We start from the raw sequence: 12,077 nt of genomic DNA, 5'->3' as shown, positions 1-12,077 counted from the left end.
CAAGGCGTAGTAAGACCTGCGGGTTCTGCTTTCATATATGGACAATAAACTTCCATATTCATAAGAAAAGAGTTTTGGGAATTTGGTTTATGGAGAACATTTCTTTTGGTAGCTCAGAAGTGGAAATGAATGTGCCTGTGTCCTCAGCATGACTTGTAAACAGACCACACATCAATACCTGGACAACAGATAACTACATCTTTTCTTTTTTTTTTAATCTAAGAAACCATTTGGGACTGGCTGGTATAGTTCCGGGAGCCATTTGACTAATTTATACACCAACAAAAAAAACAAAACAGCGATGATTATAAAAATCCATGTTAACAAGCCAGGATTCCACACACAGGCTCTACAAAAGTACAACTCTTGATGTGTGGCATTGTGCTTTGCTTGTGAACAGTTGCAGAATTTGTGTTGGTGCGATTTGGCAGCCATTGGTGGCAATCAACTAGGTATTCTGGTTCCGATATGGTCAATCTAGTTTCTCGGTTTGAAGTCTACAGCGAGAGGTAGCTAAACGAGATACATAAGAAAGGAAATAGATGGTATAACTATATTTGTTCATAAAGTCTTGTGAACCCTAAATGATTATTTCTCTCTTCAGTTTTCTTGTTTCTATTTCAGTCGCTTCCTAATTTCATCAGCCCTCCTACTTTTCCCAGTCCTCCCCATAATGTAATCAACATCTTTGAAGGTGTAGCACACTCTACAACTGTAATTTGAGTTGTGCATAACATGACAGTTCCAGGTCTCTGCAACTTGCTTTAGCTCTTATCAGCATGTTCAGAGAAAACATCCATCTCTCGGCTTTGCGTCTTTCTATTTCAAACCTTGGCGGTGATGTGAGTGAAAAGGATGCCAATCATTACGGGATAATATCAGTTGGTATGTATCGCCTCTGCCTTGTTAAATGGGGAGAGAGGTAGAGCTTTTCAGAGGTCTAATAAGGGTCTCTTTTCGTATTCAGGTAAGTGTTCCATGACTCTGTTTTGGTTCAGGTCCAAGGAGCACCTGCAGGGGCTTAGCAAACATCAAGCATTGTGGATAATAACACAGGTACCTGGGCTTTTTTTGCTTTTTGCCAAAAATCACATCAGAAACTTGGTTAATTTCCTGTTGTTGCTTTCTCCGACACCTTTTGTCCATTAGGAGTTACGATGACCACCATTTTCAGCCTTGTCTATGTCAAAATCCTGAAATTGTGTCTTATGAATCATGATTTACCAAAAAAAAAGCGTACCAGGTTAATGCTGTAAGGACAAGAGAGTTCATTTAGAAGTAAGTTTAAACAGTCAAGATGGCCTTAAGAACTGATTATCTCTTTACTTGTACCAAATTGAAAACACAATGGTTCCTAGGAGTTAATTAAATACTACTATTAATCGTCTGTTTTACCTGAAGTCCAATTATACAAGAGCTGCTCAACAATGTCCTAATGCGATGGAGATACTTCTACCCTTAAAATCCTTGGAAACTATACAATCGAGCTAAAATCAATGTATACAACCCTAGCATCCACATCTATGCCGTGGCAGTACAGCAAAGTAAAAGTTGAATGATTGTGTACTTAATACATTGTGTCATGGTGTTATATAGCGTAAATAAATAATGCAGGTGTGGGTGCCAAAACTGTTAGCAGCTGTCAAGCAGACCACCATCCATCTTACCATCTAACCGTCCAACAGCATGCAAGGTCACTGACCCAGACACTCCATCAGTTTTTATTTCTGTGCTGTGGTGAGTCGCTGCATGATACCCGCCAGATCATACCATCACTGTCAATGCCAAGATTAGATAGCTGACACAATCAGTCTACCTTGACACACATGCACAGGCTACGCAGCAGTAGCTCAGTCTGTATGTACTCAACAATAAAACTTTTTAAAAGGTGTATGTTCTGGTAGCTGGAGACGGGCAAGTTCCCCTTCTGGGCACTGCAGAGATGTCCTTGAAAAGGAATAATATACAATATGTATTTCGGGTCAAATGTTCATAAGTCTTGTTTGCGTGTGTGTGTGAGTTTTTCCTTTATAACTTCTAACAAGAGCCAGAAAACTGCATTTATGACTCCTTCACACACTTCCTGTTGGGTACACACACATCAGTAAGGTTGCTGTCTCATGAAACCTCACATTAGGTCTGTTGGTTAATAAGGCATGGTACTTGACTCGTGTAGCTTTGAAGGTAAGCTTTATGAAATGGTAATTTAGTCTGAGCGACACAGGTTAAAAACAAACCCCAATATAAAGAAACTGTCTGAAAACCAACGTCCTGCTTCAATTTAGCCCTGTAGTTGATCACACACATCCATTATCTGCATAAGGTCCCTTACAGAAACCGTTGAGTAAAATCCAGACTTTATATACCTGCTCTCCATCAGCAGCAGATGATTGTGTCTTCAAATATATTTTTTGTGAGCTTACAGATGTCTCCTAACTGCTCCGAGGGATAAAATGTTTGCCCGCGGCAAAACTAATGTTTAAATTCAGAGTGTGTTGGCCACCGACCTGACTTAACATTGGTTTGAGCCTCAACAACATTTTAGCATTCTGGGCAGACAGTTAACATTTATATGGCCATAAACATACCTCAGAAGATACAACCGGATGCAGGATAGCATTATAATGTGATGCGTACTCTACATTTTGTCTGCAATGGGTCCTAATGGTTTCATTTTTCATTTGAACTAAGAAGTGCTTCAAGGTTTACAGCAATTATCATTTTACTACAACACAATTTATACAATGTATTGCTTGAGTTTAGCATGGATTATTAACCTGCTATGTGCTAATACAAATAAGCTACCTGAATGTATTTTATTGAGGCTTTTGTTTGCATGCAGGTGATGAGCTTAACAACAAATACCTGAAAGCCGATTGAATTGGCTTGGCTGCTTTAAAGACCCGGTGCATCTGCTGCCATATGCATTCTCTGAGCAGCACAAACAAATGGCCAGTTCAGTGGGATTAAGTCCACCAAATCCTCTTTGCAAATTAATGACAGTTTGGACAAAATGGAGCCCAGACGGTGCGTTGGTTCTGTGGGAGAGGGCTTAGTAGCCCTCCATGGTTGAAAGGATCCATTCTGACTGCCTTAATATGAAATGGCCACAAGGGACCAAAATGCAAAGGAAATCAATCAATTCATTAACACACATTGTTAAAGAGCTGAGACCTAAGAGAAAGTTTGCAACGTTACTTTAATTCATTCCAGACATCTTTTCGCTTAAAAGCGGATGGAATGTATCGGTATAATCTCTGTAGGCCTGTTCAGTACAGGATTTTATCTTCCTGTGTTGAACTGGGACCAGGAAATCTCCCAGTTGGGTGAACGCAGCTGGTTGTTGACATAGATGACAGATGGTATCATACCGGAAAGCTATCTATTTCCCAACAATGATCAATACATGTAATGCGAGCTCTAATGCCTCTGGGCTCCTGCCATACTGTAATATGTGGAGTTTTCCAAGGCTGTCTGTGTTCCCCAGTGGGATTGTGGAGGAGAACCCATTGTATTTTTTAATGATCCTCAACCAAGGCCTCCCCCGCCCCTCTGGGAGCTGAAGTTTCCAAGAGAGCTTCGTCTTCTCTCGAAAGATTCATCTCTCTGCCTCTCTGCGAGACTCAGGGCTGCTTGTTCACATTTGAAGCAGTCAGAGAAGAGCGGAGGAAAATTGCTACTGACTTGGATTTATATAGGCAGAGTTCAAAATTCTCTGCTGTACTGACAGCCCTGATGGAGAGATACAGTATGTGTGTACTCTCCATCGTGAGATACATCATCATGTTATCCTAAAAATATAAAGCTCCATACGCCCAAGTCACTTATGGGGGATATTATCATACTAGCGAAAACCCAATGTACTGTGAAATAAAACTTACGCTAATTTACATTTCGTTGTGTTCTCTGTTAGTCCGTAAGACAGAGTTGTATTTTTCCCAGCCTGTAGGTTAAAGGCACTCGCAGTACCCCAAAGAGCTGAAAAAGTGAGTCTACCTTGATACGTCCCCTTTAAGTAAAATACAGGAGTCTTCAAACTGAATGAGTGGCTTGAAAGTACAATTATCTAGATAAGCATTAGAGTGTTGTAGTTGCCTATCCACGACAGTTCCTTACAATAATTATTCATGCAGAGGGATAACCTGAGCTGACACTCCTGATCTTGGTATCTTAATTTCGGGATAATGTAAGAGGAGATAAAAAGAGCATTTAAAGATAAGGATCCTGATTAGAAACCTGAAAGTGCATTGAAGAATTTATAAATACTAAAGCAAAACATGCTGTTGGTTGCAGACGACAAACCAGCTTTACACCCCAGATCCGATACTACCATACTATTTAATATGCATAGAAAAAAGATACAAAGTGTGTGAAATGAAGTAGGTCTAAATACCAGGACGTCCATCTGCATCATGTCACGTACTGCGGTATCAAAGCCGGCCTGCTTTCATGGCTATGTTGACCCGCAATCCTTACATACTGTAGGAGGTACGATGTAATGACTAAGTAGCCCAGATTTTATAGCTACTGCATGAAGCGGTACATTCTTTGTAAGAGATGCTGCAGTACATACTAAAAGTAAGGAGTGTGTATGTTATTTGGAACACAGCCCGGGTGTAATAAAAAATAAATGTAGGTAGAAACAGTAAAGAGTTACAGTGATAAATCACCAGAAACAAAAGGCAGTCAACACCTATGCTGAGTCAGTACTTCACGTAGTATCTGATCAAATGTGCTTTATGGTTGATTGCATTACTTTGTTGCTTGTTTAAAGGAAATCTAATTCTACCGTTAAGAGAGAAATGAACACACTCTAGCAAAACGATAAATAACGGTTTGATTTTAAAGACCGTTATAAGTGTCAGGTTGTGTTGGGGTTAGTCTTTGTTGAATTTCCAGAAATAAATCCTACACCAAGACCTTTCACATCTTGCGATATGTGACTCATACACACCGTTTTTTTTGCCCCTCAGTGAAGCCCCTCCCCCTGTCTCCATTGGAAGCCCAATCCTCGACGACGGTGGGCGGAGCCGGCGAGCGGCAGGCCTTAGAGCTGCGTGTCCGGGCCGTGGAGGAAGAGAACCGGGCGCTGCGCCGGGAGCTCAGCCGGCCGCCCAGGAGCCCGTCGGCACGCCTCCAAAACGCTGGCCCCCGTGGCAACCAGAGCCGAACCCATTCAGAAGAGGGCACCGGCGACAATGAGGGCCAGAAAGCTGGTGCAGCGGGTAACAACTCGGACTGTGTGCAGCAGCCAGTGGTGGATAAGTGCGAGGTGAGATATGTACATTTGTCATAGCTTTTCTTTAAACAATACATCCCATCGCTAACGCATCAATCAAAAGCTTTTTTGTTCCGCAATGCAATATGACCTTGAAGATGTTTTCCAGGAACCAGAGTACCATTAGCACATTGGCATATTATATCTTGGCTTTAACCTCCTATTAGCCTAATCCTCAGCAGTGATGGCTTTCTGTTGGGATATGGCTCACTGTCAGGAGGCTGGATAATGTGAGCGCTTTAACACAGCCGTGCTCTGATCCTCACAGTGATAGTACATCACACCAACACAGCACATCACCTCTTAGCTCAGTGGGTGTTTGTCTGGATGAGTAGAAAAGCCTACACTTGCAGTTAGGAAGATGTAATGATACATATTCTGCATATTGGCTCAGGAGTATGAAGCTCATGGGTTTACACAGTCCCTTTTCAGATTTACCATTGAAAAATGATTGAATCAGTTCATCCCTATATACTGTTAGGTACTATTGTGCTTTTATTGTGTGTTATATCATTTTCTGTGCATGTAAATGGTCTGCAAAGGCTCAAATTCCCAAGTTCCCTCCAGAGGGAGTTTCTCTCTCACACACTCTGACTTATTTCACAGTTAGTTGTCCATGAACCAAAATATATGTACACAAGCACTGCAAAACATGTAGATACATCACCTAGTTACAAGTTTGAAGGTGCAGTATGTATGAAATGCCAGAAATGAAGTGTATATCATTCAAAAATTGAACTTCATGATCCCAACAAAACAAAATAGGTTGCTAAATTAATGAAGGTGCATATGAGACATGTACTCAATACATTAAGGTGCATTGTACACATTGGTGGAAAGAGACTTTAAACTCTTCATATTACATGTATATAATCCAGGTGTTCTGAATAATAGGAATGCAGTAAAAAATACCAGGAGGTTTGGAGCTGACAGTCCCCCAGCACAGACTGTGCTACAGTTCTGCTGTGTAGCGCTCTGAGAGAGGATATGCCCTCAGATGTTTTTCTTATCACCACCTTCTACTTTCCTCCCACACCAGCTGTCACTCAATCACATTCCTCGGCTACAGCCAGGCACTTTTAAAGGCCGGCATACTGCAGGGAGAGCAGAGCTCTGTCGGGGTGAAAAGGACAACAAAAAAAAAAGAGAGGGCAGTCTGACTGTAGCACCCCTCCAGCAGTGCTCGGACATGACCAACGTTTGGAGGGTTAGAGCGGGTTAGCCCAGCTGCCCTCGCCCCCGCAGGGAGATAACTGCAGAAGGTCTGAGAGCGGAAAGGAAATGCACATGGAGTTCAGACATCTTGCATAAGAAAGCTAAAACTGAAGCTATAACCCAGGGCTGTGAGGGAGAGGTCCTGCGAGATAATAAGATGATCTTGTTAATACTAATGCACTTATCTAGTGTTTTTATTCTATTTGTATTTATTGTTTTGGACATATTACTTGGATTGGACGTATTTGATATTTTGTCCGGGTTAGCCTTACCCTAATTTCATATTGAAATAGAGTCATAAAATCCGGGAGTGATTATACATTTCTGCACTATGATTTGCTCTAAACACTTCTAAAAGTTACAAGTTAGATATGTTATTTCTTCTTTGTGCTGAGATAAATCAAATCTCAAGCGTGTTTTTTCCCCCTGTTTCCATGTATTCCTTATAACCCATCAGACGATACACGTGGCCATCGTATGTGCCGGTTACAACGCCAGTCGAGATGTGGTGACGCTGGTTAAATCCGTCCTCTTCCACAGGTACAGAAATGCTTTTTTTTTTCACTTAATACCCTTCTTACTCCAACCAGGTCTCTTATAAATATAATATGTATGCCATTTATAGAACAGTAATCAGCAGAAATAAATACATTTGGTAATAAATATATGTACATATATGCAATTATTTTCAGCACTTCAACGTAAAAATATCTGTCATACGAGAAATTGAATGTAAAGAAGTGTGAAACTTTACTTACCGGTGTCTTGTGTAAACCTGAATAATGAATGGTTTGATATGAGTTGTAGATGGAAGATCGGTTATTAATCAGTCAGTGTGCATTCAGCATCTCAGCTTCTATGGCTCCATCTTAATTAGCTCCTGATTTGCAGGTAAGTTAATCATGAGTGCAATGGTATTTTATTAAGCTGGAAACTTTAACTGTTGCTGGTGTACACATCTTCAGACTGTTTCCATTCCTTGTTTCTATCATGACAGGAGAGATACTTAAGAAGGACGGTCTCAAGTCAAGCATGAGGTTTATTATGCTTAAATGTCAGCGTGGTTTCAAATTAAAATCCAAGGGGCCGTCGCTCAAGAGTCAACATATTATATAACTCTTTCAAACCACTGAAATCATCTGTTCCACAACTCTCACCTTCCCTCAGACCAGAACACACAAATGCCATAATGTCATTGTCCCAGACGTCCATATATCTGCTAGGGTAGCAGGCAAAGTACACACAAAAAGTAAAAGTATCAAAACAAAACTATAACAAACCACAAAGGCGAAGTTGGACAAGGGAGGGCAGACGATCGAGATCAAGACATGACATGAAGTCCAACTCATGGGAAGAGTGATGGGGGAAGAGTGATGGGGGAAGAGTGACGGGGGAAGAGTGACGGGGGAAGAGTGACGGGGGAAGAGTGACGGGGGAAGAGTGACGGGGGAAAAGTGACGGGGGAAAAGCGGCGACGAACCAACAAGGACCAAAAGGGAAGACAAGACTCAATACACAGAAGGGTAATCACAGGACAAGCCACAGCTGGGGAGGGGAGGAGAAACACAAGGGCAACAGGTGAGCACAATGAGACAATCAGACACAGGAGGGCAAACACAGGAAGTGACACCAGACAAGACACAAGGAGGAAGATACATTTCGAAATACAACTAACCAAAACCCATTAACAGTGACAGGAGTTTCAAAAAGTCAATCCATGATTTGAAGAAATGCTAGACTTTAAACCTCAGAAAGAACTGTTGAACTCCCCAGATTAACATACAATATAGTCTCAAATTGTAAAACAGCCAAAATAATGAAGTATGACCCCCACCTAAAGTAGGACACAGGGTGAAGTTACAGACCCCCCCCCCCCGCCCTCCCTCATTCATCAGATGAGGGTTGAAGTCTTCTTGAGGAGGACCGATCGCCAGCAGCATAGCTAATGCGCTAACGCCTGCAGGCCCTGTTTAATCAGAGGGGATGTTTAAATGTGGGCTCACTGTGTTTCCACTGAGTGACAAATATGTGAATGGACAGATGCCCGAGAGGTTAGCCTTTTGGAATGTCATCTCGTGTGCGGCTTTCTGCTGAATGATCGAAAGGATGAGATGGGACATTGATTGTCAAACAGCACCTGACCCTGAGATAAGCTGACATGCAGCTTTTATCAAATAGTCTCCACCTGGATTTCGTCTCTATATTGTCGATCTGTGATGGAATATTGGAGATGCTATAAATTCACCGTGAAACAAGATTTAAGCGATATATGCCAGTGACTGTACTACACTGTGAGGTAATACCCAGCCAGCCATATGTTGTTTAACCTGCGCTGTAAATCTAATGTTGGCCGCCAGTTCATCTCATGGCTCAGTGATGGAGAGCTCTGTAGAAGCTCATTGTCCCACATGAAAGATGGCCGCTTTCTGCTGTATTCAGTCGGATGGCAGGGCCTCTCATCTTTCACATCTGTGCGACAGCAGCTGTCCCGTCGGGATAATCCGAGACTGCCCGCACCAGAAAAATATAAAGAGCATCAGGACTCTGCTTTAACCTATTTATTTATTACTGACGAGTGACTTTTTGTGGATGTACACATAATAACTGTCCTGTCAGATGCGAAAGTGCAAGGAGTAATTAATTTATGGTCATGGTATGCAGACATAGGCCAGATAAGGACATAAAGTTACATTACCTAAGTGCTCTGGTTTCCACATTCACACTTCAAAATGGGATTGAAAACAACAAATTGTATCTAATTTGTCTAAGTCAACAACCCCTGAACATTGTTGTTTTTATTTTATGTCGACTAAAGCCATTGCTCTATACTTTAGGGACGCGCTTATGTGATCTACTGCAACCCTCACCCTAATGGCATTGATTCTGACCTTCTTACGCAGATTAGGTATTCACTAAATAGGTATAATCCATTTTAAACACAAACTCAATATTTTGTACTGGTCAAACATTTCTTAAATAATACTTGTATGTGATAGTCACAGCAGAACCTTGTTGTCTGTTCAGTTCTGTGTATTTGTTTTGGTGGTATAATGTTGGGTATTAAGCTACTGCTGAAACGGCCGTCGTATAGCTCAGTTGGTAGAGCTGACGGAGCATGTACTGGGGTTTGGTCCCCGAGCAGAGGACCCGGGTTCGAATCCGGCTTGGGACCATGTGCTGCGTGTCATCCCCTCTGTCTCCCCCTTTCATATCTATCTCTATATTAAAGGCACTGTTTGCCCAGAAAAATCTTTTAAAAAACAATCTACCGCTGAAACTGATTCATCAATACCTGCATGTGCCCTAAATGCTTCTCAGACATAAATGAACACTAGCTATATAGTCCCTTTGAGACAGTGTATAGATAAAGTCAATGTTTTAACAATACATGTTTAACCATAAATTGGGGCGGCAGTGGCTCAGCCTGTAGGGAATCAAAGGGTCGCCGGTTCACGTCCCGATCGAACCAAAATAATACAGAGTCTGGACTGATGGCTAGAAAGGTGCCGGTTCACCAGTATTGTACTGAGTGAACATCTGCATTTCCACTTTGGTGATAAAATACAGGTTCATCTTGCTCTTCTCCTTACCAAAGCATGTTTAAGAAAAAGAAGGGATTGACATTAAAAGTCCTTGGTGAAAAAACTATGAAGGAAGCTGGTTTTTGTTTGTGAGGCAAAAGGTGGAGCCATACTCAACAGAAATCGTTTTCTGCATTAATGCATACGCCTGTAATAACAACCTTTTCAACTGTGATGTGGCTGTTAAAAAAACGTGTCTCAGAGGCAATCAAACTAATATAAAGAGACGCAATGTGACCACAAAGAGATGCACATGGACTACAAAGAGACAAAGCTTCTAAAGAAAATTGAGTGCTATTTTTAGATCTAAAACAAAAACACAATCTGAACAACCAGTACAATGATTTTGGGTATTGGAACAAGTACTTGGAAGTAACTTCACATCTACACAGAGGTAAATGCTCAGGTTCAGATCCTTCAATGAGCAGAGGAGAGTTGGTGAATCTGTAGGAGTGTCCACTCTAAAAGTCTTTACCAGAACAAGATAACCATAGTGCATTAGGACGATTAGATCATCATGGGCCCAGCTCTGATGATCAGGATGCACTTGATATACTTGCTTCTGTATCGGCAGGATTCCAAGCATCCAGTGAAAGGCTTGTTGCTGTTTGTCCGGAGGATGTAAAGACCCTTTCTTATTTGCACTGCTGTTGCTGACAGCTTGTATGGAGTCATAGTTCCGATACATTTTGACAGCTCACAGCCCCCCGGTACTTATTGAGAAAGTGCAGCTGACACATTCATTCCCAAAGTCATTCAACACAAGACACCCGAGGGTGCTCACATCCTCAGCTCAGTGTCACTATTTCTTGACCTGATTCGGGAGTCTTGAATACCTATTTTGCATACTCCCACTCTTCCGTGTGTGCGAACTGTAAGATACAGTTCAGAGCGCGCTTCTTTTCTGATGAATCAACTCCTTCACTGCGCTGTCGGCTTCACCAGCATCAGGGCTGACTGCACGCAGTAATTTCCAAAGTATATCGTTGACTAAACATTCTCTAGTCAAGCAGCAATTACTCGCTTGTTCAGAGAGTTTTCATTTATCACACGGTTTACATGAGCCAATAGAAGGCTTGTTTCAGTGTCGTTTTCAGTTTTTGGTCAATAACATCCCTGAGTATTGGAACCATTACCAAAGCTTTTTATAATAATCATACTTAAGGAATGTATATGTTCTTCTTTAAGATCCCTTATCCTCAACCAGAATATACAAGTTATTTTGCCCAAATAAAAATGAGTCCAAATCTGACAAAATGATGTCAAAGATCTGGGGCTTTCTGTTCGTGTGTACACAAAACCATATTCAGTACATGATCATGTTGTGTTTTGAAACTCTGTGCTATGGATAGATTATGGTCTGTACCAAAGTACCACTGATGTTTGAAAGCCAAACCTTATTAAAGTCAATTGACTTTGTAGCAGGACAGGGGAAAACCTAAAAAACACATCACTCTGGGTCAAATAATGAACTGCTGTTTTGTGGTTTAAATTGCCTTCTTTGTTGCATTTGAGTTTCTTTGATAAGTGGTCTGTGACATGATTTGTTTGTTTTGATGTACTGATTATGATTTGAGTTTAAAAATACAGACCTTTTCTGTTGAAAGCAAATTGTTTGATTATTGTTTTTTCTTGTTACTTCCGTAGATTGGTCACCAGGCAATCCCTCTGTTTCTAACAAAGTGGGTTTGACGTATAATTGTATTGACAATTGGCATATAAAGTATTCCTCTGTCTGGAGCCCAAATTTAATGTACTTATTCAGGGATAAGACCTACGCTACAACTTGTTATGGACAGTACCTTCGGCCTGATAACCCAGGTGTATCATCTGAGGCTGTGGAGTTATCTTTTGTAATAAAAAAGCCTGTGCTAGATATTGCTCATTTGCTAGTATTATAAGCAATATGCTATAAAGTAATATACAAAGGAAGGATCTAGGGTTTTTGAAGATTGACACACAAGCTACACTTAAATTCAACATATCTTGGTTGTTGTTGCATG

The 12,077-nt window shown here is 41.2% G+C and overlaps 1 protein-coding gene across 2 annotated transcripts in view; it reads left to right on the top strand.

The window, feature by feature from the left end:
• The window catches only part of large1 (LARGE xylosyl- and glucuronyltransferase 1), a 59,144-nt gene that overhangs the window by 18,329 nt on the left and 28,738 nt on the right, over positions 1–12,077 (top strand). For both annotated transcript variants that reach the window (XM_063906106.1, XM_063906105.1), the window contains exons 3-4: positions 4,974–5,272; positions 6,951–7,033. In XM_063906106.1, coding sequence (XP_063762176.1) covers positions 4,974–5,272; positions 6,951–7,033 — 382 coding nt within the window. The remainder of the gene's footprint in view (positions 1–4,973; positions 5,273–6,950; positions 7,034–12,077) is intronic.

This window comes from Eleginops maclovinus, chromosome 17 (genome assembly GCF_036324505.1).
Source record: "Eleginops maclovinus isolate JMC-PN-2008 ecotype Puerto Natales chromosome 17, JC_Emac_rtc_rv5, whole genome shotgun sequence".
Lineage (NCBI taxonomy): Eukaryota > Metazoa > Chordata > Actinopteri > Perciformes > Eleginopidae > Eleginops > Eleginops maclovinus.
This window is presented reverse-complemented; position numbering and strand designations above follow the sequence as displayed.